The 26,050-nt window shown below is 43.2% G+C and overlaps 1 protein-coding gene across 1 annotated transcript in view; it reads left to right on the top strand.

Annotated features, from left to right (window-relative positions):
- The window catches only part of MACROD2 (mono-ADP ribosylhydrolase 2), a 2,305,531-nt gene that overhangs the window by 2,119,729 nt on the left and 159,752 nt on the right, over window positions 1-26,050 (top strand). The window contains exon 11 of the mRNA XM_070382044.1: window positions 8,843-8,926. Coding sequence (XP_070238145.1) covers window positions 8,843-8,926 — 84 coding nt within the window. The remainder of the gene's footprint in view (window positions 1-8,842; window positions 8,927-26,050) is intronic.

Genomic DNA, 26,050 nt, shown 5'->3' with positions numbered 1-26,050 from the left:
AATGAATTGTCCACAGCTGAACTTTCTCATTAATACACTTATTGGTTGCCCTCCCTTTCTGGTCTTACTTCCTTGCTCCCCTCTGCTGCTTCCTGGGACAATCTCAAATTAATACTTGCACTCAAACGTTTGTCTCTTTGTTTTCTGAGAAAATTCAACTTAAGACAAGGACTCTGCTTCCCTTTTGTAAAACATAAATCCCAAGGCAAAATTTCAATTAAAATATCAATTACTATTCCTTGGAAGGAAAGTTATGACCAACCTAGATAGCATATTAAAAAGCAGAGACATTACTTTGCCAACAAAGGTTCGTCTAGTCAAGGCTATGGTTTTCCTGTGGTCATGTGTGGATGTGAGAGTTGGACTGTGAAGAAGGCTGAGCGCCAAAGAATTGATGCTTCTGAACTGTGGTGTTGGAGAAGACTCTTGAGAGTCCCTTGGACTGCGAGGAGATCAACCAGTCCATTCTGAAAGAGATCAGCCCTGGGATTTGGAGGGAATGATGCTGAAGCAGAAACTCCAGTACTTTGGCCACCTCATGCGAAGAGCTGACTCATTGGAAAAGACCCGGATGCTGGGAGGGATTGGGGGCAGGAGGAGAAGGGGACGACAGAGGATGAGATGGCTGGATGGCATCACTGACTCGATAGACATGAGTCTGAGTGAACTCCGGGAGTTTGTGATAGACAGGGAGGCCTGGCGTGCTGCGATTCATGGGGTCTCAAAGAGTCGGACATGACTGAGCGACTGAACTGAACTGACTGATACCCAGGATAGCTTATTATTTAAAGAACCATAGATTGAAAAAACTGGTCAGTTCACTTCAGTTGCTCAGTCATGGATGACTCTTTGTGACCCCATGGACTACAGCATGCCAGGCCTCCCTGTCCATCAACTCCCATAGTTTACTCAAACTCATGTCCATTGAGTTGGTGATGCCATCCAACCAACTCATCCTCTGTCGTCCCCTTCTCCTCCCACCTTCAATCCCTCCCAGCATCAGGGTCTTTTCCAATGAGTCAACTCTTTGCATGAGGTGGCCAAAGTACTGGAGTTTCAGCTTTAGCATCATTCCTTCCAAAGAACTCCCAGGGCTGATCTCCTTCAGAATGGACTGGTTGGATCTCCTTGCAGTCCAAGGGACTCTCAAGAGTCTTCTCCAACACCACAGTTCAAAAGCATCAATTCTTCAGTGCTCAGCTTTCTTTATAGTCCAACTCTGCCATCCCTACATGACTACTGGAAAAACCATAGCCTTGACTACATGGACCTTTGTCAGCTAAGTAATGTCTCTGCTTTTTAATATGCTGTCTAGGTTGGCCATAACTTTTCTTCCAAGGAGAAAGTGTCTTTTAATGTCATGACTGCAGTCACCATCTGCAGTGGTTTTGGAGCCCAAAAAATAGTCTGTCACTGTTTCCACTGTTTCCCCGTCTATTTGCCATGAAGTAATGGGACCAGATGCCATGATCTTAGTTTTATGAATGTTGAGTTTTAAGCCAGCTTTTTTACTGTCCTCTTTCACTTTCATCAAGAGGCTCTTTAGTTCTTCCTCACTTTCTGCCATAAGGGTGGTGTCATCTGTATATCTGAGGTTATTGATATTTCTCCTGGCAATCTTGATTCCAGCTTGTGATTGATCCAGCCTGGCGTTTCTCATGATGTACTCTGCATATAAGTTAAATAAGCAGGGTGACAATATACAGCCTTGACGTACTCCTTTTCCTATTTGGAACCAGTCTGTTGTTCCATGTCCAGTTCTAACTGTTGCTTCCTGACCTGCATATAGGTTTCTCAAGAGGCAGGTCAGATGGTCTGGTATGCCCACCTCTTTCAGAACTTTCCACAGTTTGTGGTGATCCACACAGTCAAAGGCTTTGGCATAGTCAGTAAAGTAGAAGTAGAAGTGTTTTTCTGGAACTCTTGCTTTTTTTATAACCCAATGGTTTTTGGTAATTTGATCTCTGGTTTCTCTGTCTTTTCTAAAACCTGCTTGAACACCTGGAAGTTCACGGATCACGTACTGTTAAAGTCTGGCTTGGAGAATTTTGAGCATTACTTTGCTAGTGTGTGAGATGAGTGCAATTTTACAGTAGTTTGAGCATTCTTTAGCATTGCCTTTCATTGGGATTAGAATGAAAGCTGACCTTTTCCAGTTCTGTGGCCACTGCTGAGTTTTCCAAATTGCTGGCATATTGAGTGTGGCACCTTCACCACATCATCTTTTAGGATTTGAAATAGCTCAGCTGGAATTCCATCATCTCCACCAGCTTTCTTTGTAGTGATGCTTCCTAAAGACCACTTGACTTCACTTTCCAGGATATCTGGCTCTAGGTGAGTGATCAATCACCACCTGATTATCTGGGTCATGAAGATCTTTTCTGTATAGTTCTTCTTGCCACCTCTTCTTAATATCTTCCGCTTCTGTTAGGTCCATACCATTTCTGTCCTTTATCAAGCCCATCTTTGCATGAAATGTTCCCTTGGTATCTCTAATTTTCCTGAAGAGATCTCTAGTCTTTCCCATTCTATTCTTTTCCTCTATTCTTTGCACTGATCCCTGAGGAAGGCTTTCTTATCTCTCTTTGCTATTATTTGGAACTCTGCATTCAAGTGGATGTATCTTTCCTTTTCTCCTTTGCTTTTCACTTTTCTTCTTTTCACAGCTATTTGTAAGGGCTCCTCAGAGAGTCATTTTGCCTTTTTGCATTTCTTTTTCTTGGGGATTGTCTTGATCCCTGTCTCCTGTACAATGTCACAAACCTCAGTCCATAGTTCATCAGGCACTCTATCTATCAGATCTAGGCCCTTAAATCTATTTCTCACTTCCACTGTATAATCGTAGGGGATTTGATTTAGGTCATACCTGAATGGTCTAGTGGTTTTCCCTACTTCTTTCAATTTAAGTCTGAATTTGGCAATAAGGAGTTCATGATCTGAGCCACAGTCAGCTCCCGGTCTTGTTTTTGCTGACTGTATAGAGTTTCTCCATCTTTGGCTGCAAAGAATATAATCAATCTGATATTGGTGTTGACCATCTGGTGATATCCCTGTGTAGAGTCTTTTCTTCTGTTTTTGGAAGAGGGTGTTTGCTATGACCAGTGTGTTCTCTTGGCAAAACTCTGTTAGCCTTTGCCTGCTTCATTCTGTACTCCAAGGTCAAATTTGCCTGTTATTCCAGGTGTTACTTGACTTCCTACTTTTGCATTCCAGTCCCCTATAATGAAAAGGACATCTTTTGGGGATGTTAGTTCTAGAAGGTCTTATAGGTCTTCATAGAACCATTCAACTTCAGCTTCTTCAGCGTTACTGGTCAGGACTTGGATAACCATGATATTGAGTGGTTTGCCTTGGAAATGAACAGAGATCATTCTGTCGTTTTTGAGATTGCATCCAAGTACTGCACTTCGGACTCTTTTGTTGACCATGATGGCTACTCCATTCCTTCTAAGGGGTTCTTGCCCACAGTAGTCGATATAATGGTCATCTGAGTTAAATTCACCCATTCCAGTCCATTTTAGTTCATTGATTCCTAAAATGTCAATGTTCACTCTTGCCATCTTCTGTTTGACCACTTCCAATTTGCCTTGATTCATGGACCTAACATTCCAGGTTCCTATGCAATATTGTTCTTTACAGCATCGGACTTTGCTTCTATCACCAGTCACATCTACACCTGGGTGTTATTTTTGCTTTGGCACTGTCTCTTCATTCTTTCTAGAGTTATTTCCCCACTGATCTCCAGTAGCATATTGGGCACCTACTGACCTGGGGAGTTCATCTTTCAGTGTCCTATCTTTTTGCCTTTTCATACTGTTCACCCTGTCTTAAATTCCATGAATTTAGCGTTAATGCTTGCACTTCACATGGAATATCCTTGGATGTCCTTGGACTATCCTTCATCCATAGGGAGCACTGCCCTTTCAGCCAGATAGTTTAAGGCCCTTATCTTGCTAAGGATCACTTGCCCAAAATGATGTAAGTACACATTTCTAGGCAAAGGGGGCTGGCTTCTTAATAAGGTGCTACTTGCTATCTGAACCACAGAGTGAGTTCAAGGAAATCATTAACACTAACACAGAACCCATAAGGTTGGAGTTAGCATTTGGGGTTTAGGGGCCTTAAGTGAATCATCATTTCTGATATTAGTCCTGCCAAGTTTTCTGGGATTTATCTCTAGCAGTTGGATGCAGCCATTGATGTCACACTCAGTGGTCCAAGGACACTTAGTCACTCAGGCAGAATGGGCTTGGGAAGCTGCTCTCTGTTCCTAATATCTGAGTGCTGAAATCCTGGGGGATTTTGTGCAAGATGGGTTCATGAAGGGCCAGCTGGCCTTGCCAAGTATTTGTGAGCAGGCTTACTTCTGTTCAGTCTCATGCTCCAGTGTGCTGGTGTCTGAGAAGAGTCTGATCGAGCCTCCTAAGACCATTAACAGCTAGCCTTCCCTGAGCCCTGCATCGCCTCTTCTTCTCATACAAGAAGTAGTGCTGGAAGGATTTTTAAGAATGCAGTTGACACTAGTGAAGGCCTGTTTGTGTGAACCAACCAGTCAACAAATGCTAGTAAATGCTAGTAAAAAATAATATGAATATCAAAAACCAGTGAGGTGCCAGGAAATGTACTCTCTGGTTGGGGGTGGGGGAGCCCCAATTTGGAGAGTTTTCAGATTTCTTTGGTATAAATAGTATTGTTCAAACTGCCAAACATTAGCCAATGAATGTAGGGGTGGAGGGGAGAGGGGTCCAACCAGCTAATGTAGGCTGGCTCAGCTCAGATCAGTCCCATCATCCCTTTGCTGAGCAGGATTTTAATTGAGCTGTTCCTTGTGCTTATTGCTTAATATACATGAACTCACTTAGGATATCCAACATCTCAAAGAGATGGGGAATGTTATTATCCAAAGCTTAGGGGGAACAATATCAGATGGTGTCAGATAGAGTCATCCTAAGAGAGGCTCTGTCCCTCTTCGAGGTGGTAGAAATAGACTGATTTAAATGCCTAGGATCCTGTTTAAGTCATTTAATCCTAGCATAGTAAATATTTCCCCCTGTCCTTCCACTTCCAAGACCATGCACTCTTGAAATGGACCCCAACCTGAGCCCAGGGACAGAAAATCAGCAGCCACCTCTGGCAGGTCCGCCACCCAAGAGCCAGAGCCCAGTTGAGTTCCTTGGGGACAAAGCCATGCTTATGGCAACACCCCAGAGGTTCAGCCTCTGCTGCAAACAGAGGCAACAGAGACAAGCTGACACAGTGTTAAGGAGAAGCGAGGGTGCTATTGGGGAAGGTCCTCTAGCTTTCCCAGGCTAAGAGGGAGAGGAAAACGTGAGCACAGAGGCCATATGTAGCAGTCACTTTCAGTCGAGTGTCTCCGTGGGTGTTGTGAAATACTGTGTCATAGACTAGAGGTCCCCAACCCCTGGGCCATGGACCAGTACCAGCCTGTGGCCTGTTAGGATCTGAGCCTCACGGCAGAAAGTAAGTAGCCGGGGAAGGAGACAAGCTTCCTCTACGCTCTCCATTGCACACATTACCCCTGACCGTACACCTCTCAAGTCTGTGGAAAAACTGTCTTCCATGGAACCAGTTCCCGGCTCCCAGAAGACTGGGGACCCCTGTCATAGATGGCTGCTCATAACTAACATGCATCTATGCCCACTGGTGACCCCAGGAGTGCCCTACAGCTTCTTCAAAAAGGAAGCACCAGTGCGTTTACAGTTTATAAATAGCTCACAATGTGGACACAGAGATGTCTTTTTAAATCTCACCCATTCCCCAAGAACTCCCATTTAGGTGGGTAATCATGAATTCACAATTTAATTCTCAACTCACTTTCTGGAAATGCTGGTTTGGAGCTGAACTCCCAGCACTGGAAACTCTCCTCTTGGTCCCAGTTGCACACAGTGCATTTCGGCACAAAGGAGGGTGAGAGGCTTCTCCCAGGGATATTGCAAGTGGTGCTCTGCTCATTTTATGAATCCTTTTGAACCCAGCATCTGTGCTCAGTGAGCTGTTTCAAGCATCTCATTTCTGTTTTTGCTGAACCCATTCTGAAAGGTCAATATCTACCCACACCTGGTGACAGAAATTTGGGGGAGTTGCTAATGTAGTCATTGGTGACATTTTTCACCCTGGTCGTGGTAATGACCTTGGATGTGACTGCCTTGCAACCACAGAAGGCCTAACCTAGTGCCCAAACCCCTTTATAGTCCATAATGCCAAAGTTTTTAATAGCACATCTATCAAATGCATTTTTCTGTTCTGTTCTTTTTATAATAAATGGGAAAAGAAAAATGAGTCACCATAACTCTATTGTATAGAGTCCTGGCATAGGTAATAGTTGCTAAGAGAGTGAGAATTAGGCACAAACCCCATTATGTCTTGGTCTCAAAGAAAGGCCTGGGTGATAAGGATATAAAAAAGAATTTGAAATGAAATTCTCCAGGCACTGCTGGACACCAATGACACAAGAGAGGATTACGAAAGACAAATGCCCTTTCTCATGGAACCTACCGTCTCAAGGTGGAGGATGGTATAGGAGGGAGACAAATAATAAATAAACAAGGGAGCAAGATAATTTCAGTTACACCAGGTGATGTGTCTGTGACAGATTTTCCTTGCGACCCTTCAGATTAAGTAGTCAGGAAAAGCCTTCCCTGGGAGTTGAATGTGACTCCATGTTAAAAGATGGGAATGGGGTAGGCATATGAATGTGTGCATCAGGAAAAAGGAAGAGCAGCAAGGGTAAAGGTCATGAGGCAAGAACCAGCCTAGAAATGAAAGAAGGGAACTAATAGTCTGAAGCCAAAGACAAATGGGAGATGGGGCTCATGCGGTAGGTGGAACCCAAGTGACTTGTTCTCCTGGCCCATGAGACTGGATTTGGATCTTATTCTTAAGAGCTGCTGCTGCTAAGTCGCTTCAGTCGTGTCCTACTCTGTGAGACCCCATAGACGGCAGCCCACCAGGCTCCCCCGTCCCTGGGATTCTCCAGGCAAGAACACTGGAGTGGGTTGCCATTTCCTTCTCCAATGCATGAAAGTGAAAAGTGAAAGTGGAGCCGCTCAGTCGTATCTGACTCTTAGCGACCCCATGGACTGCAGCCTACCAGGCTCCTCCGTACATGGGATTTTCCAGCCAAGAGTACTGGAATGGAGTGCCATTGCCTTCTCCGATTCTAAGAGCAGTGGTTTCTAAACAGGGAAACAGGGTGATCTGGTGACATGGGAGGGAGGTTTAAAAGGGAGGGGATATATGTATACCTATGGCTGATTCATGTTGAGGTTTGACAGAAAACAAAAAAATTCTGTAAAGTAATTATCCTTCAATTAAAAAAAATAAAGTTTTTTTAAAAAGGAAAAAAAAAAAAAGATAACTCTGGCTGCTATGTGCAGAATAGATTATAGGAAGATGAGAGAGCTAGGAGTTAGAATCCAAAAGGCTATCGTAGTAACCCAGGTAAAAGATACTGCTGGTTTGGACTAGGGTGGTGGCTGCAGAGAATGAGCACAGTAGATGGACGTCGGCTGTATCTTGGAGCAGAGGTCATAGGACACATTATGATGGAATTGCTTTACTGGAGAAGTAATTGAAGAGAAATATTAAGGATAATATCGCAGTTTGGGGTTTAAATTCCTGGGTAGATAAGTCACACTCTCCCTTGAGAGGTGGGATACTGCGGAGAGAACAGATTTGCAGACGTCAGTGTACTGTTCCAGCTGCGTTGTTTGAAATGCCTCATGGCATTATTTATATAAGGGAGCAGAGTAAAGGGGAATCACTAGGTTGGGAAGAGTGGAGTACAGGTAATTCCCAGCCCTGAAAAGGCAACAGGGTGGTGGTAGTTTCAGGACCTAGAAGACAGGGAGGGCCATGAGGAGAGGGTTGGTTGGTAGGAACTGTGACCTTAGATTTAGGAAGATAACTAGTCCTTGAAGACTACTGGCAGCCTAGGAAATAAATGCCCTGGGCTCCCCATTGGCTGCATATAATAGGAAGCCAGAGAGACGGGGACTTCATTGGTGCCGCCTATAGAGACCAGTGTCCCAAAGCCGGAGGGAGGAAGGGTGGAAAGCGGACCTGGAGGAGTCAATGGACGAAATCCAAAATAAGATGTCACGTGAACAACTGAAGACATAAGCTTTGAGAAATAAAGAGGCCAGAGCTGTAGATATAATTTTTAACGAAGTATCCCATATCCAAATGGGATGAATTCGAAAGAGTTTTCCTAAAACTGTCTTTAGAATCTGTCATCAGCCTCCTTGGCAGGAGGAGCATTGAGAAAAGTGGGAAACACAGGAATTTAATCAGGGGCATATGGAAATTGTTTAGAATCTGGATTGGTAAAGAAATCTGTTAAATAGAAGGAGAATAATTTCATGCCCCATCCCATTCCCCCCAAATGAGATGACTTTACAGCTCATCTAGCCAAACTTTGAGGGCTAAAATGAAACCGCAGAATGATATCTGTCAGTTAACCCATGAAGTTTTAAATCAAACTCTCCTAGAGAATAATCATAATAATTTGGAGTTGCCTAATGGAGAATTTTTTAATTTAAAAAGCGCTCTTATGGTTTCACATTCTTGTGAATCATTAATGATGGCAACAACAATAACAAAATGGTTATGCCTAAGCTCTAAGTCGTCAAGTTCATGTTCATTGGAGAAGCCCAGATTTTTGCCAGAATTTAGCTCAGCCATAATGTCAGGTGAACCTACAGTTAAGCTTCATTCTATATGTGGATTTAGTAAGAAAAATGTATTTTTAAACATCATGATAATTTTGAACCCGTAATGGGAGATTTTTAAATAAAAATGTACTAAATCTATGTGCTTGCAGAGGGGTTAGAGCCAAAAGACCACTCTCCACCCCACAAGAAGAGCAAAGCAAAGAAGCCAGAAGGCTCCAAAGACTCCAGCGAGGGTAAGTCCAGTTCTTTGTCTCTTAAAAAAAAAAAAACACCATGAAAAGAAATTTCTGTTTAATTTGTAAATTATGTGTATGCTCTCATATTCAGGTATTTCTAAGTGTTCAAGAATCACTGGGAAATTCTTTATCCTTTATCCTTTCTCCCCTGAATGTGAGAGTGAAATAGCAGATTCAGGTTTGAATCATTTTAAGGTAAAGACCAAATGTAGAAAATCATTTTCTCGGTGTAATGTATTTTCCATTCCTGCCAAGTGTGGATACTGCTTACCACTTCAGTGTTCTGAAATCACATAAGGGTGAAGGTCCAGATCTCTACGTGAAGAGTTGCAAAGTAGCTGTTGTCTTATTGGGATCTTTTTTTTTTTTTTTTCTTATGAATACATTTGGATCCAGAACAAAACCTCAGGAATGAGTGATAGAAACATTTCCTGTCTTTACTGTTCTCTTTTCCTTTCTGGAAACCAACATATCTTCACATTTATGCATTGGGTGGGTATGCCCAAAGGAGCTGTTTTATGAAGAAATGATCCATAGTAACTCTGGGTGCAGAGTGAGGGAGTAACAGTAGAAATAGTGGGTATAAAGTGCCTAGCACAGGTCCGCTTTCCATCAGTGGTGGCTATTCTAGTAAATATCACAAGCAGGACCATGATATGGTACACATTGTCCTAATTCATTGAAAGGTCATGGAAAGCTTAGAATCATTCAAAGAGAACACTTAGAACCAAGGAGAAGGCCAGCATCTCTAACTGGCAGGAGGTGGTTAAGCTTTGTTAATATCTGATTGGGAGAGTAGCCAGGGCTCCACCTCCTACTGGAATTAGGTCATTCCCTGGATAATCTCTTAAAACCATGATTGGGAGATGAATTAGAAGCAGAACAGCAGTCTCCTTTCCCTGGAGAGGCTCCCCCTCACTGAAAGGTTCCTGTCACAGGTGTGACCCAGGTCAGAGGTGGTTTTCCAGAGCCTGGGGGTCACTTGGGAGCATACACTGCAACAGTCATCTTGATTAACAGGGGAATTCTTCTGAGTTATTCCTGCAAATATGTGAAAACTTGTGTACTTGCTAAATAATTTGCTTTGTTTAGGAGCAGCATCTCATAATCCCAATATGACTAAATAATATATCTTCACCTCACCAAATATACCATCCCAGAATCTGCCCTGAGTCACAAAAGTGCCATCCCTGTGGATTTGCTACCAGGACCATTCGGTCCATAGCATCTCGGTGAAATGTACATGCTAGTCCTTCTACGGAGACATGGGAATTGTACGTTTGTTCCTGGAAATGTCTTCAGAAATAGAAAGCTGCTGGGAAAGGAGTGAGGAAGGGAGCAGAGTCTGACGTGCTAGTGGTAGGTGGTCGCATGATGGGGGCGCTCGTCACTTGGCAGTGCTTCTATTTGGACAAAAGGAACCATGTCCCCAATTCAGGTGTTACGTTGCTGCCTGTGCCTCACTTCCTCCCATGATTCAGAGAGTCCCGATCATTCTTTCCTGCTGGATATGCAAAGGGACTGGGTAGAAGGGGTATGTGGGTCACGACCCTTCTCTGCAATCTTCCTGCTTTAGAGTTATCCATCATTTTCCAACTTGGTCATCTCTCTATTTTTTTTTCTATTAACTTGTGTTGGTTTTATTGAGTTCAGAAAATTATCTAGTTATATTCAGACCAAATAGATGCTTACATTGATGTGTTGAAACTTCAGAATCATTTGTACACATATGCATTCATTATTATCTGGATTTCCTTATTCTATGTGCAGAAAAATGCTTCTACTGATTTTTTTTTTCTCAAAAATACTATCATTACTCCTATTGTTTTTCAGTCGCTCAGTCATGTCCTGCTCTTTGCGACCCCATGGACTGCAGCACGCCAGGGTTCCCTGTCCTTCACTATCTCCTGGAGTTTGCTCCAACTCATGACCATTGAGTCGATGATGCTATCCAACCATCTTATTCTCTGTCACTCCCTTCTCCTCCTGCCCTTCTCCTCCTGCCCTTCTCCTGAGATAAATTATTTGAGATTTCTTTCCATAACCATCCTAGTGATCTCTTGCACAATAGAGTAGGTCAGGAATGTTCCTCAAACTTGCTCTCATTGGCTCCTCTCTTTGTGACATGTGCTCCTGGTATTTTCTCTTAGAGATCACTCAGCTGTCCTCCCCATCGCTTGACCTCTCACTTCTCTCCTACCTTTGGGTTCCCTGCTCTGCTTCCAACCCTGACAGGTACTACTAATCACCTTGGCTCACCTTGTAGTATAAAGACAGGGCCATGCAGAGTGGAGTTAGAATACAAATTCACCTGGATTTTCTAGCGTTTAAAACCATAATAGCTGTATTTTGATCCAGAAGAAGAATCTTGAGCGCATATGGTCACGTTTTCTCTCTCTACAAAACTGTTTTTAAAATAGACTGCAAATGGTTCTTTATCTTGCCCAAGACCATGCAGTTTGTTAATGTCAGAATCTCTTTTTTTTCCTTTCTGGAAGCAGCACAGTGTCTCTAATCTTTTTCCCTTTCCCTCTTCTGGAAATTAGAACTCATTTTGTTGAAGGAAGAAATGTTGCCATCATTACAGCTTTGAGTGACTGAATATTACAAATATTTAAGTGTTTAACTTTAAATATTTAACTAAACATTAAACATCAAATTTTAAAAATCAAACATTTTCTAAAATTATTTGCATGTTTTATACTGTGGACTTTTGGATATAGAGTTTTATTTTCATTATTCTGATTGAAATATCATGGACCATAGTATACTTTGATTTGACCCACTGCAATGCAATGCCAATAATGAAATAATTAGTGATTTCAAACCACTAATTGGCATCTGATATAAATGGTGATGCTATCCATAAACCAGCACATCATAGGCATATGGAAAAAACCTGGTTAATACCCATTCCATCAGTTCCAACTCCCAATAATTTAGGCCAGTTTCATTTCTTACATAATGTTTAATTGAGAGAATATCAATACAAAAAACTTACCACCTTCAATAAAACATGCTTTTCTCAACTCTTTCCTCTGTCTTTCACAAGCAGATTCTCTAGTGAAAGTCTCTCAGGGTTTGTTTGTCTGAAAGATATTATTTTGCATTTTTAAGGTGATTTTTCTGGGTAAAAATTCAAGGTTGCTGGTGATTTTCTTGCAGTGTTTTAGAGATATTTTCCCATAGTCCTATCAATTCTGTGGTTGTTAAGAATTCATTTTTCAGTCTAATTATTGTATATTTTTAGGTTATTTGTCTTTTCTTTCCAGCTGTCTTGACAGTCTGTCCTTTAGCTTCAGTGCTCCTCGGTTTCACTGTGATGTGCCTCAGTGTGGGTTTCTCTTTATTCTTCTTATGATTTGCTGAGCTTCTTAGACATGAAAATGGGCCTCTTTCATTAGTTCTGAAAATTTTTCACCTATTATCTCGCCAAATGTTAGCTCTCCAGTACTTTCTATTCTTTCTTTGCCCTTCATGACTCTTACCCTACACTGAATTTTTTCCTGTGTCACTGTCTCTCCTTGATGGTTTGTTCTCCAAGTTTGTCATCCAATTTCCTAATTTTTATTCAACTTTCTTTAATCTGGTGTTTAACTGTTTGCTGAGTTTCTCATTTCAGTTATTATGGTTTTCCTTCTTAAAAGTTTTATTTGGTTCCTTTTTAAATATACCTGATCAATCTTTATTTAGTTAACACAGAAAGTGTCTTTTAAGATAATCTGTATCTGTATCTGAAATTTCAATATCTCCACTCTGTATGTCAAATTCTACAGTTTATGTTTTCTGTAGACTCATGCCTGCGGTTATTTCCTTGTTTATTTTGTCTTTTTTATTGACATGTACATTGGATTTTTTTGTGGGAATTTTTTGAAGTTGAAATAAAAGCTTATTTATTTATATTTTGTTTTCTGCAATGCCTGAAGATACTGCCAATTTAGGAATACCTTAAACTACATATTTGGCTTAAAGTTTTATTTTTTGTTTCATTTGCTATTTGTCTTTAAGCCCATGTCAGCACATACATAAAGTTAGAAAATCTCAACAGAGACTTCTTTCTTCCTTTTTTCTTCCCCAACCACTGCTAAAACTGAAACAGGCAAATTTCCCACTGTTTCATAACAAAGTACTCTCTTCCATGTCTTTCACTTTATATGTGTAGTTCATTCAAACCCTGGTCTGTTGTCCAGTTGCTAAGACATGTCTGACTCTTTGCAACCCCATGGACTGCACCAGGCTCCTCTGTCCTCTGGTTTTTCCTAGAGTTTGCTCAAATTCATGTCCATTGAGTCAGTGATGCTATCTAACCATGTCATCCTCTGCCACCCCTTTCTCCTTTTGCCTTCAATCTTTCCCAGCATCAGGGTCTTTTTCTTTGCATTAGTTAGTTAAAGCTTTGCATTAAGTGGTTGAAGCTTCAGCTTCAGCATCCATCCTTCCAATGAATATTCAGAACTGATTTCCTTTGGATGGACTCGTTGGATCTCCTTGCAGTCCAAGGGACTCTCAAGAGTCTTCTCCAACACCATAATTTGAAAGCATCAATTCTTCAGTGCTCAGCCTTCTTTATGGTCCAGCTCTCACACCCTTACATGACTATTGGAAAAACCATACTCTTCAGTATACAGACCTTTGTCGGCAAAGTGATATCTCTGCTTTTTAATATGCTGTCTAGGTTTGTCATAGTTTTCCTTCCAAGCAACAATCATCTTTTAATTTCATGGGTACAGTCACCATCCACAGTGATTTTGGACCCCATGAAAATATTAATGAAATCTGTCACTACTTCCATTTCTAGTTCTGGCCCAAGTTTCTCAGTATTTCTGTGATCACTAACATCATCTGGGAACTTGATAGAAGTACAGATTCTCAGGCCCCACCCAGACCTACTGAATCAGAAACTCTGAGGTAGGATCCAGTAATTCATGTTTTTGAGAGCCCTCTTGGTATTCCAGTGCATGCTCAAGTCTGAGAACCATGGTTCTAGGATCTAGACCATCTGAGATTGGTAGATGCCTCAAAGCAAACAATAATTCCGGTGCTTGCTTACAAATCTTGATTCAATATTGTTCATCATTTCTGGCTTCTTAGAAGTTCATTATAAAAGAACCAGCTGAGCCATGTATTCCAAGAATCAGATGGATAGGTAGGGCAATAAATAGATTAGAAGATGATAGATAGATAGGTAAGTAGGTAGAAGATGATACATAAACAGTAGATAGTATATGCATGCAAGGAGAAGGCAATGGCACCCCACTCCAGTACTCTTGCCTGGAAAATCCCATGGATGGAGGAGCCTGGTGGGCTGCAGTCCATGGGGTCGCTGAGGGTCGGACACGACTGAGCGACTTCACTTTCACTTTTCACTTTCATGCATTAGAGAAGGAAATGGCAACCAACTCCAGTGTTCTTGCCTAGAGAATCCCAGGGACAGGGGAGCCTGGTGGCTGCCGTCTATGGGGTCACACAGAGTCGGACATGACTAAAGAGACTTAGCAGCAGCAGCATATGCATGCAAATATGCATATAAAATATGTATCTACATAGCTATGTATATATTCATATGTGCGCAGCTGTGTGCTCAGTTGTTCAGTCATGGCCGACTCTTTGCAACCCTATGGGCTGTAGTCCACCAGACTCCTCTGTCCATGGGATTCTCCAGTCAACAATACTGGAGTAGGTTGCCATTTCCTCCTCCAGGGCATCTTCCCGACCCAGGGATTGAACCTGCGTCTCCTTGGTCTCCTGCATTGACAGGCAGATTCTTTACCACTGAGCCACCTGGGAAGCCCCAAGTATGTCCATACATATCCACAATACGGTCTGGAAAGATATATATAGATAGATAGATAGATATCTCTCTCAAAGTGACCTCAGAAATCAACTGGAGGAGTGGAGAAGGGGGAGGGGTAGACTTTGGAGAGTTTAATATTCAGCTTTCTAAATTTATGTGTAATTGAAATATATATGAATATATACGTATATATGTAAATAGAAAGATTTACTTCATCTTGATAAAAAAAGCATTTTCATTAAAAACTAAAGAGACTTTAGGCTTCTAAAATTCAGTAGAAAGCTCAGAACAATAATTTTCTCCATACGTTCATCTCCAGAGCCTTCAGTGATTTTTGGTACTGAATGTTATTGTTCCATCATATTTTTTACACTAGCACTTTGACTCTCGCTGCACAATTGCCTCAACATAGAATATTCAGCAAACCTGCATGTGATGCCCATTCTTCAGGAGCCCAAGCCCTGGCAATGCTAAATCAAGCAGCCTGATACTGCACTTTAAAATATTAATGATCTCTCTTGTCAGATGAAATTAGATGTGGAAACATTTTGCAAACTAGGAAGTACTCGACAAATTTTGAAGGATCTAATGTTGCTATTAGAAGCATTATTATTGTTTTTACTAAAATAAATTTTTCTGAATATATGACCCATGGGTGGAATGCACTTTGTATTCCCTGAGAGGCAGCATTTTCTCTCTGCCCTCTTATTTTCTCTGCATATGAAAATATCATGTGACAAACTGTTTTGTGAGTGGCTGGACAGAACAAACATTCTCTCTTTCAGGATGCCACGAAGCACTTCATGCATTATATTCATAAGCATGATCTTTAATTTAATTTTTTTGACAAGTGCACTGAAGGGTAAAATCAGGCAGTCATAATTTTGACTTTGCCATTGCTCAAACGAGCTCAATGATTGACCAGATTTTAAAACTAAAATAAGAAAGAAAAAAGCAGGAATGAGGAAAAGCAACTTTCTCATGAAGGAAAGCTTTGTTTTTTATCCTCTAGACCTTAAAATACTACGAATTAAAGCAAAATGTGAATTTCCATGGTAAAATTCAGAATAGAAGAAAAGCCTGTGTCACCATCTTGCTTTAATTATACTCTACGTTCTGCTTAATTTCAGGGCTGCTCTGAGCTATCTCCCTGCCACAGGTTAGGAGAAGGACCCAAGGGTTTGTTTTATTTTTAGTCGTGCTCTCCACATTCACCCGTTAAACAGAACTGAGGTTAGGACCATGGAGTCCTGTTTCAGCCAGCCCTAGGATTCTGAATGGGGCTTAGAGGATGTGACTATTAAGGTATTTTCCACGGGGAGAAGGCTGAACCTACCTGCAGAGTAGCCACAGTCCTGTGGGACCCAGGATGGCTCACGTGTGCCTGTTGTCCTTGACTCTGTTGGCGCCTGTTCCCTTTCACTGTTGGAGGTGTCCTGGCTGGGTGACAGCACATGGACCCACCTACTCATAGAGACAAACAATTCAGCCTGAATGTGGACAGAGCTCTCAGGGCCCAAGTTCTGCTTCCCTACTTGGGCAGATTTTCTAACTAAAAGGCAGCTTCTTCATATTAAATGGTCAGTAAAAACATATTAAATGGTCTGTGTGGTGAGATTTCAACAAGATGATCTCTAAAAGCCACCTGGCCCAATCTCTGCACAGAGGGGCCTGTCAGTACAAGTGTATTGAATTTGAAATAGGAAGAGCCCCCTGCCATCCAAAATTCACCTGCCTTATTTATTAACGTGTGAAAGTCCTCTTAACATGAACAAAATTGTTCTGCAAACAGAGACAAGGCTTTCAAATGCATCAACTGGATCTCAGTCTCTGACTTACGGGACATGGGGTGTCCAAGAATTTGCATTTCTAGTAATTCCCCAGATGGGGCTGGTCCCCTGGCCCAGTACTCCACTTTGAGAATCTCTGCTGGGGCATTGTGGCTCACTGTGAGAATGCTGGCTTTTTCTCTGAATGAAGGGAGAGTGGAACTTCTAAGGCCGTGAAGGGACCTGATCTTACATTTTAAAGGCAGTGTTTGGATTGCTGTGTTGATCAAGAACAGTAGGGCACTAGGGGCCGGAGCATGGAGACAGTGGTTTGGAACAGGAGATACGGTGGCTTGTTCCAGGTAGCAGTGAAGGGACACAGTGAGGCCTGATCTGACCGTGGACCTATCTGAAAGGTAAAGCCAGCAGAGTTCACTGACATGGGATATGGGATATGGGATATGGGACCTATCTGAAAGGTAAAGCCAGCAGAGTTCACTGGCATGGGATATGGGACCCGAGAAAAAGAGAGGCTCAGAGGTGAATCTTTTTATCTTCTCTGCAACTACTAAATCCAGAATAGAAGTTGTACCCTGCTTATACTTAATTCAGACTTTCTGGGGAGAAAAAAAAAAAAGAATCTTCCCATGCATGTCCTCCATCCTGTCTGGCCAGCTAGTTTTTGCCCCCACCCCAATCCCACCTTCCCTGGCAGCTCAACAAGTAAAGAATCCGCCTGCAATACGGGAGACCTGGGTTCAGTCCCTTGGTCAGAAAGATACCCTGGAGAGGGAATGGCAACCCACTCCAGTATTCTTGCCTGGAGAATCTCATGGACCAGAGGAGCCTGGCAGGCTACAGTCCATGGGATCGCAAAAAGTCCGACATGGCTGAGGGACTAACACCGTCATGCTGTCACAGTATCTTTAAGTCTTATAGGTGTCTGTGAGTAATTCAGGCCAAATGTGTTTCACTATTTGTCTATTTTGATTTCCAAAACTGAGGGTCAAGAATAGCATCATTCAGGTGCATTTGTCTTTCTTGAGTTGAAAACTCAGACCCCAGGTTTATAGAGCTACATGAGTTGTTTATTTATTTGTTTATTTTTGATTCTGGCACCATGCCGATAGGACATTTGACAGTTTGTAGTATTGTACATTGATTTTTCATCAGAGAAAAGTTTTGTTTTGTCTTTAAGGAGAAATATTGCATTTGAACAGATCAGATTTTCGCATTAGGATTTCGCCATTATATTTCAAACTTTCAATTTTCTGGTGTAACTAAGCTGTGCTTTCCTACTGTCCTGGAAAGAGCCTGAAAGCTGTCCACCTCCTCTAGAGTCACCCAGACGTGCACCACACTCTCCTAATGCCTTGCTGCACTCTCCTGACTCCTGTCACTTTGGAGCCATCAGAGACAGTCTTTGAGCAGGTTTGCCAAGTATAGTAAAAAGAATGTTTTTCTTCTTGAACCATCTGAAAACAAGTTGCAGATCCGGTGTCCCAACTGCCCCCACGCCTGCCAGTGTCACTGCGTATTTTCTACGGACGTGGCCAGTGACCCTACACGAGCACAATAAAAAAGATCAAAAGCAGAAAACGAGCATGGATACTACCTTTAATTTTCAGACCCCATTTACTATGCTATGCTATGCCAGTGACCCTACATGATGGCAGCCCACCATCCTGGGATTCTCCAAAAAACACTGGAGTGAAAATTTCAATGCAAAAGTGAAAAGTGATGGATCACTACAGTCATGTCCAATTCTTAGCGACCCCATGGATTGCAGCCTTTTTAAGTGTCACCAATCTCGGTAATGTCCTTTGTTTTATTCTGCTGTCACATCCCCACTACCTCTGGTTTGGAAGAGTTCCAGAGCCGTCTTGCAGTTTGACTAACTTTGATCCTTTGGATGCTTGCAGGCCAGTCACGTTGTAGGATGTTTCCAGTTTGGTTTTGTCTGATGATTTCTCATGACTGGATTCAAGTCATGCCTCTTTGCAGAGTGTTCGCTGAAATGATGTCGTGTTCTCATGGTTGATTTGGAAAAAGGCGCCCTTGATTCCAATTCAGTCCATTACCAGTAATGTTCCCTTTGACTATTTGATGAAAATGGTATCTCTAGGACTCCTCAACTGTACAGATACTCTCTTTTCCATTTGTAGTTAATGCATATCTTGTTGTGGGGATGGTGGTTGAAACTAGGTCACTATCCTGTCCTTCATCGGTCTTACAAATTATTAATTTATTTGCTTATGCCATATGGACTCATAGTTTTCTATTCTACTCAATGGATTATAATCCATTACCATTAGGGACACTTTCAGGGTGGCTTCTGTGTTCTTTTAACAGGCACCCATCGTGTTTGAGCTCTTCCTTGCTTCCTAGCATAAGCAGATACTCAAGCTCATTTTATATCTTCCCTGCCCCAGCCCTGACAGCAGTCATTTCTTCAAGGAGCTATGGTTCCATTTAATGGACAACAGTATTTAGAAACCAAATCTGGGTGCTAGATATGTGGACCACAAGTTGAAAAACATGATCTAAAATAGGATGACCTGATGATTGTGATGGTTAAATATGAAGACCAAGCTGGCAGGATCAAGGCTCCTCGATGACTTCTTCCAGTTGCCAGAATGGTCTTCCCATAGACCTTCTATTACACCTGTGACCAAGAAAATAAATTGCCCAATTTTGGTTAAACCATCCGACATACAACCCAGCATGGTTATAGAAGAGTAGTTCCATAGCTAGTAGTGTTTTAGAAAGCAGGAGGTCACTGGTGATCAAGATACTACAAAAGGACAACTATTTTGGGTTGATTATTGAGCAGCTGTCTAAGCCAGTTTGACCAGACTTCCTAAGCAGCCGTGGTTACCCATCAGAACCATCTGGGGAGATTTTCAAATGCCCATTCCTGTGTCCCACCCCAGACTAGTGAATTCAACCTCTGACCATAGAACTGTATTTGTTTAAGCACCTTGGTTGAACCTAGTTTGCAGTCAAGGTTGAGAATCACAGGGTTAAGTGCCCTGTTTCCTAGGAATCTGGCTCAGCCCCCTTCATTCTCTCAACCCCAAGAGTAATCATCTGGCCTATTGACTGTGCACTTGAGGGAGTGGCATGAACACTTACAGACCATTGAGGGGCCAGTGAGTGAAGCCATAAGTGTGTACCTATTCTGTTCTGGACACTGTTCTAAGCACGTCACATTGATGATCTCATTCTACCTTTATAACTATATTATTGAGCATATGCTGTAATAGCCCTTTTTTACAGGTGAGGAGACTGAGGCATAGAGAAGCAACCACTTTGCAGAATGACCCTTGGCTAGGACCTCTGGGAATTTAGGTCTAGAAATAAGGTAGCTTGATACCAGACCATAGGCCAGTGCTTCTCAAACTTTGGGTTTAGAGCCTAAAGTGCTTTGGGTTCTCAATGGGTTTTTGGTTTCAGAATCACCTGGAGACTATGCAGAAAAACACTGAGGCCGAGGCTCATTGAAGGAGGGGAAGGAGCGAGCCTCTAAGTTTTTCCCAAGGGCTTCTTCATACCACAAGAAAATTGCAAGAGAAGAGAGCATGATGGCTAGAGAAAGGTCCAAAACAGAGGAGACGGGCAAATAGGAAAGAACCCAAGGGCCCAGGTTATGGGGAGGTTGAAGTTAAGCGTGAGTGTGGACTGAGGGCCTTATTAGGAAGAATTTGAAAACAAGCGGTTTCAACATTTGCTTTCCTTAGTGTCAAGCAGCCACATGGGCCTTTTTTTCACCAGCAAAGTGACACATGCTCCTTGGGTGACCTCAATATGTAACACAAAGTGATGCTCTCTGTACTAAAACTACGTCCCCAAACATAGACCTGACAGAGTTTTTCACTAAGACGTTTTTTATTTAAAAGTCATGGCATAATGCATTTGGTGGAGTGGAGTCACATGGTCAGAAGGCACCCTCACCACGATGTCTAGTCAAAGCTCATTGCGCTACCAAATGCAGAGACTAAGCATATGCTTTGGATATCAGCAAAGCAGGCGCATCGAAAGTAAGTGACAAAAACTCGACTTGGATTGATTACTCAAAATATTATAATCAGATCATTTAAAGAGAAATTTTCTTTTGGAGCACCTTTGAAGATTGGGTCAGGTGAAATATATATATATTTTGGTATGAGGGTGGGACTCCATACCAAACTATATTTGGTATTTAAAATGTCTGATAGACTTAGTCTGGCCCTTTTCTCAAATTTGGCTTGTTCATCATATAATAGCAGATTAGCAAAGGTCAATATACACATGTAGGTATGCCTTTAGACAATCTACTCATTTTTTTAAAATATTGAAATATATCCAAAACAAAGGTAATTTCACACTGAGGACCAAGTCTCGCTGTCATTGTGGATGGTCATTTTGCTAATTTTGCTCCTTGGTGGTTCTGCTGGGTAGTAATTTCCCTGGATTAACTGTTGTCACCGCCATCTGTTCCCAACATAGACGCAGTACAGACGTTTAAAGGGTAGAGATCAGGGAGAATTTCAATAAACCCTGCATGTTCATTCACCAAGGACCTTCACTGACCAGGCTGCCTCATCCTGGAGCCTTGGGTTGGTTAAGCCAGCACTTCTCAAATGATTTTTCATTATTGTGATCCCTGGGAGAGCTGTTTTAGGCATTTTGGACTTATGCTGTCCCCCAACCACGAAATTTTAAGGCCACAAATATGCTGTATATCTGTTTATGAACTGTGGCCTTTTGGAGGGGACTTTTTGCCCTGCCAAGGACAAATGTTGGCCTCGATTAAGAAACCATGGGCTAGGCCAGTGGAAGACATTCGCGGGGTGGAGTTGGGGCCAAATTTGTAAGATATTTGTGCTCCTGGACCCTAGCCAGCCCGAGGTAGCTGTGTTCCTCCAGCCGAGGCCTCCCCGCCCGTGGATGGTCTGCTCCCTCTCTAGCTCTTGCTTGGTCTCTGAGCTGGTAATGGCTCCCCTCCATCACTGGCCTGTGGACTTCACTGTCCTTTAGTGCTGCCCTTGCTTCTGCCCACATCTTTTAAAAATATCTTCCTCTAAACTCCTCACACCCCTTTGTGTTTGTTTTACTTAATTTTTATTGGATAGTTGCTTTAGAGTGTTGTTAGTTTCTACTGCACAGCAGAGTGAGTCCGCTGTGCGTATCCATACACCACCAGAGCACTAAGCGGAGTGCTCCCAGCTCTACAGTAGGTTCTCGTTGGCTGATCTATTCGGCACATGGATCAGTGGTGTAAGTATGTCAGTCTCAGTCTCCCAACTCCTCCCACCCCTCTGCCCTCACTGGCATCCATACCTGTTCTTGTCACACCCTTCTGAATGTGTCCCTGCTTCCTGCTAGGACCACAGTTGGTCTCTTCCAGTTGGAACCCCAACCTTCTGCGACCAAGCCTCCAAGACAGTGTTGCTTCACCTGCTTCCAGTCTTCACTCCTCTCTTTCCCTCCTCCTGCCCTCTTGCTTTTCTTTCCTTCTTTCCTTAGTATAATTGTTTAGTAATACACCTTTGTGGAGGGGGCTTGGTTTTCTTCATCCCTTCCTTTTTCCCCTTCCTATTGCTTGTTCACTGGCCTTGCATGTGATTTTGCGTTTGGCTCTTAAGCTATGTAGACTTAAGCCCCTACATGCCTGAAGTTTCTTTCTTTTGCAAACACCCAAGTCACCCTGATAAGCAGGCCCCTGAATATTTTCTCCCCACGAGTTAGTGCTGTTACCAGGAGGGAATAAATGTCTGTTCCAGGGACAATTCCTGCATAACAAATTACCCCAAAATTAATTGGGTTTAGAATAATGACATTTATTTTGCCCACAAATTGACCCACTGAGGGGGCTGAGTGGGCAGTTTATTTCTAGCTGACTCAGCATCATCTGGAGCAGCTCAGAAATTAGGAGATGGTACCATCCAGATTCGGAGAAGGCAATGGCACCCCACTCCAGTACTCCTGCCTGGAAAATCCCATGGACAGAGGAGCCTGGTGGGCTGCAGTCCATGGGGTTGCTAAGAGTCGGACACGACTGAGCGGCTTCACTTTCACTTTTCACTTTCATGCATTGGAGAAGGAAATGGCAACCCACTCCAGTGTTCTTGCCTGGAGAATCCCAGGGACAGGGGAGCCTGGTGGGCTGCCGTCTATGGGGTCGCACAGAGTCAGACACGACTGAAGCGACTTAGCAGCAGCAGCAGCAACCATCCAGATTATTGGCTCACTCACTTGTCTGAGCCCCAGGCTGGGGAGAAGACTAGAAGCTGAAGGCTGGAATAACAGGGACTCCTTGGGCATCTCTATGGCTCAATATAATCTCTCTCCATGATCCCTAGCATGAAGGGCCTCAGGCCGGCTGGCTACCTACACAGTAAGCCCCTAGGATGCCTCTCTCAAGGGCAGGAGCCAGCTGGAATCCACATCACCTTCCTTGGCCTTGCCTTAAAAGTCATGTGATGTCATTCTGACCACATCCTATCAGTTGGGACAATTAACAAGCCCTCCCAGGTTGAAGGGGAGAGAACATAGACTCCACCTCTTGATAGAGAATGTCACTCACGTTTTTTTAAAAAAGATGTGGAATGGGATATAGATAGGTGCAGTCACTTTTTGAGACCACAGTCTGCTTTCGTATCCATCATACACACATACATGCACACACACACACATATAACTTCATTTTTCAAGTCTTGTGGAATGAGATTCCAAACAAAATACTAATGGGAAGCAAGCAGGGATGGGATAATATGAACATGTCTGCTTTATGTAATCACGAGGCTTACAGTTCAAGCGTGGGGAGATAAAGAGTAGCTGCAGGTGGGGGAATAAACTCTGGGTTCCTGTCAGTGCAGATCAACCTTACCAAGTCTCTGATCTCTGTCAAGTGAAGGGTCTAATCTCTGTGATCTGGATGGTCTCTCCCAAAACCCCTTGTTCTATGAAATGTTGAAGTTCCGTTACACCATCATCTCGCTGTGCCTGTTTCTGCTTTAAAATTCCTCTCCTACACAATTTGCTGACTCTAAATTCTAACTGCTTTTGCTGAGCAGACAGTCACACTCTGCTGTCTACGCAGCTCTACTAAATCAAGTGTGAGCTTCATGTCCTCGATGGCACCAAGTGTTATTTCAAGAGTTATTCTTCCTTTGTGTATGAAAATTTGCATTTTGAATGTGTGCCATCAAAAGAGTAATAAGCCGGGGATTGTACTGTAGCCAAGTCAAAGGAACTATATATATATATATGGTAGATATATGTATAAAGAGCTGGCCCAGCTCTTCTCTAAGAGATAGTTTTGATGTTAGATGAGGGCATAAGAGCACTAAATCCAAAGGGTTGTGGATGTAAAAGAAATGGGAAATCGACTAAATGACAACCCCAGGATTGTCTGTGAGCAAAGCATTTGCACATGCAAGGTTACACTCAGGAAGTAACTCAGAAAGAGAAAAACAAATAGCGTATGTTAACGTATATATATAGCATCCCGAAAAGCGATACAGATGAACCTATTTGCAGGGCAGGAATGGAGACGCAGATGCAGAGAATGGGCGTGTGGACACAGCAGGGGAAGGGGAGGGTGGGGTGAACTGAGAGGGTAGCTTTGACATATATACACCGGTGTGTGTGGACCAGCTAGTGGGGAGCTGCTGTACAGCACAGGGAGCTCGACTCGGTGCCCTGTGGTGACCTAGAGGGGTGGGTCGGGGTAGGAGTGAGAGGAAGACCCAAGAGATATAGGCATACATATATCCACACAAAGGATCTATGTACACATATAGCTGATTCAGGGCTTCCCAGGTGGCACTAGTGGTAAAGAACCTGCCAGCCAAGGCAGGAGACATGAGAGACTTGAGTTTGATCCCTGGGTTAGGAAGATCCCCTGGTGGAGGAAATGGCGACCCACTCCAGTGTTCTTTGCTGGAGAATCCCATGGACAGAGGAGCCTGGCTGCAGTCCCTGGGGTCGCAAAAGAGTCAGACCCAACTGAAGCCACTCAGCATCGCACAGCTGATTCACTTTGTTGTATAGCAGAAGCTAACACAGTGTTGTAAAACATTATAGTCCGATACTAATTTTTTAAAAAAGCAGTGTACTCAGTAGGCACTTTCTGATGATGACGGCAGCAGAGCTCAGTTGCGACACTGAACTGGGGGGCACACTTTATGAGGCTGCTCCAACCATCCCTTGACATTTGTAAGCCAGTAATTTTTCAGGTTCCCAGGGTGATGCTGTACGTGCAACCAAGCATGAGAACCACAAGCCACTCACCACATAGTTTGTCTGCGCCAAGAGTTTTAGACTGAAGGACAGAAAGTCAAATTAAACTGGCTTAACCAAACCTGCATCTGAAAAGTCCAGGCAGTGTTTGATCAGAGAATCAGAGACGTTAGGACTGGGTCTCTCTCCCCATCTCTGTGGTCTGCCTTCATCCATGTTGGCTCCATTTCAGATGCCCTTCTCTTGGTAGGGTCAGGATGGCCATCAGCTAGACTTTCGTCTCCGTAGTGGGGAAAAAAAATGTGCTTCTTTCTCAACCACTCCACCACAACAAAAGATCTGGACCCAAGTTGCATTGCCTCTGTTTGGCCAGTCTTGGGTCAGCCCGAGACATGCAGTGTTCTGACTAGGCGTAGGTTACAGGACAACTCAGGGACCACGGGGCTTGCGAGAGAGGAGGTCAATTATGCCTAAAACTTGTGGACCTCTTAGAGCAGGGGAAGGGAGGTTTCCTAGGAGAAAACAGGACAACTACCAGTGCAAAGAATGAACAGAGAGCATTCAGGTCTACCACTGAGAAATATTATGGCTCCATGAATTGTTGTGTCTTTGTTTTCTAAAGGGCTTCCCTGACAGCTCAGTTGGTAACGAATCCACCTGCAATGCAGGAGACCTCGGTTCGATTCCTGGGTCAGGAAGATCCGCTGGAGAAGGGATAGGCTACCCACTCCAGTATTCTTGGGCTTACCTCGTGGCTCAGCTGGTAAAGAATTTGCCTGCAATGCGGGAGACCTGTGTTCGATCCCTGGGTTGGGAAGATGCCCTGGAGAAGGGAACAGCCACCCACTGTAGTATTCTGGCCTGGAGAATTCCATGAACTGTATAGTCCATGTTTTCTAAGACAGACAATAACAGTGAAGAGGACATAATGTTACGACCAGTAATATGCTTTTATTATAAATTTCCTTCTTTCCACTCTTGCTTGTTGATGAAAGGTCAACGTATAATCTTGAGGGAAGTACTGACATTGCTGCCAACCCTACCTGAAAGCCTGGACATGTGGAGGGAAGCTATAGATAAGGCGGAGCCCGCCGGCGGTAAGGGCTTCCCAGGTGGCACTAGTGGTAAAGAACCCGCCTGCCAATGCAGGAGACATAGGAGATGCGGGTTCGATCCCTGGGTTGGGAAGATCTCCTAGAGGAGGGCATGGCAACCCACTCCAGTATTCTTGCCTGGAGAATCCCATGGACAGAGGAGCCTGGTGGGCTGCAGTCCACAGAGTTTCGAAGAGCTGGACATGACTAAAGGGACTTAGCACACATGCACCAGAGG

Source organism: Bos mutus, chromosome 13 (genome assembly GCF_027580195.1).
Source record: "Bos mutus isolate GX-2022 chromosome 13, NWIPB_WYAK_1.1, whole genome shotgun sequence".
In the NCBI taxonomy this organism is placed as follows: domain Eukaryota; kingdom Metazoa; phylum Chordata; class Mammalia; order Artiodactyla; family Bovidae; genus Bos; species Bos mutus.
This window is presented reverse-complemented; position numbering and strand designations above follow the sequence as displayed.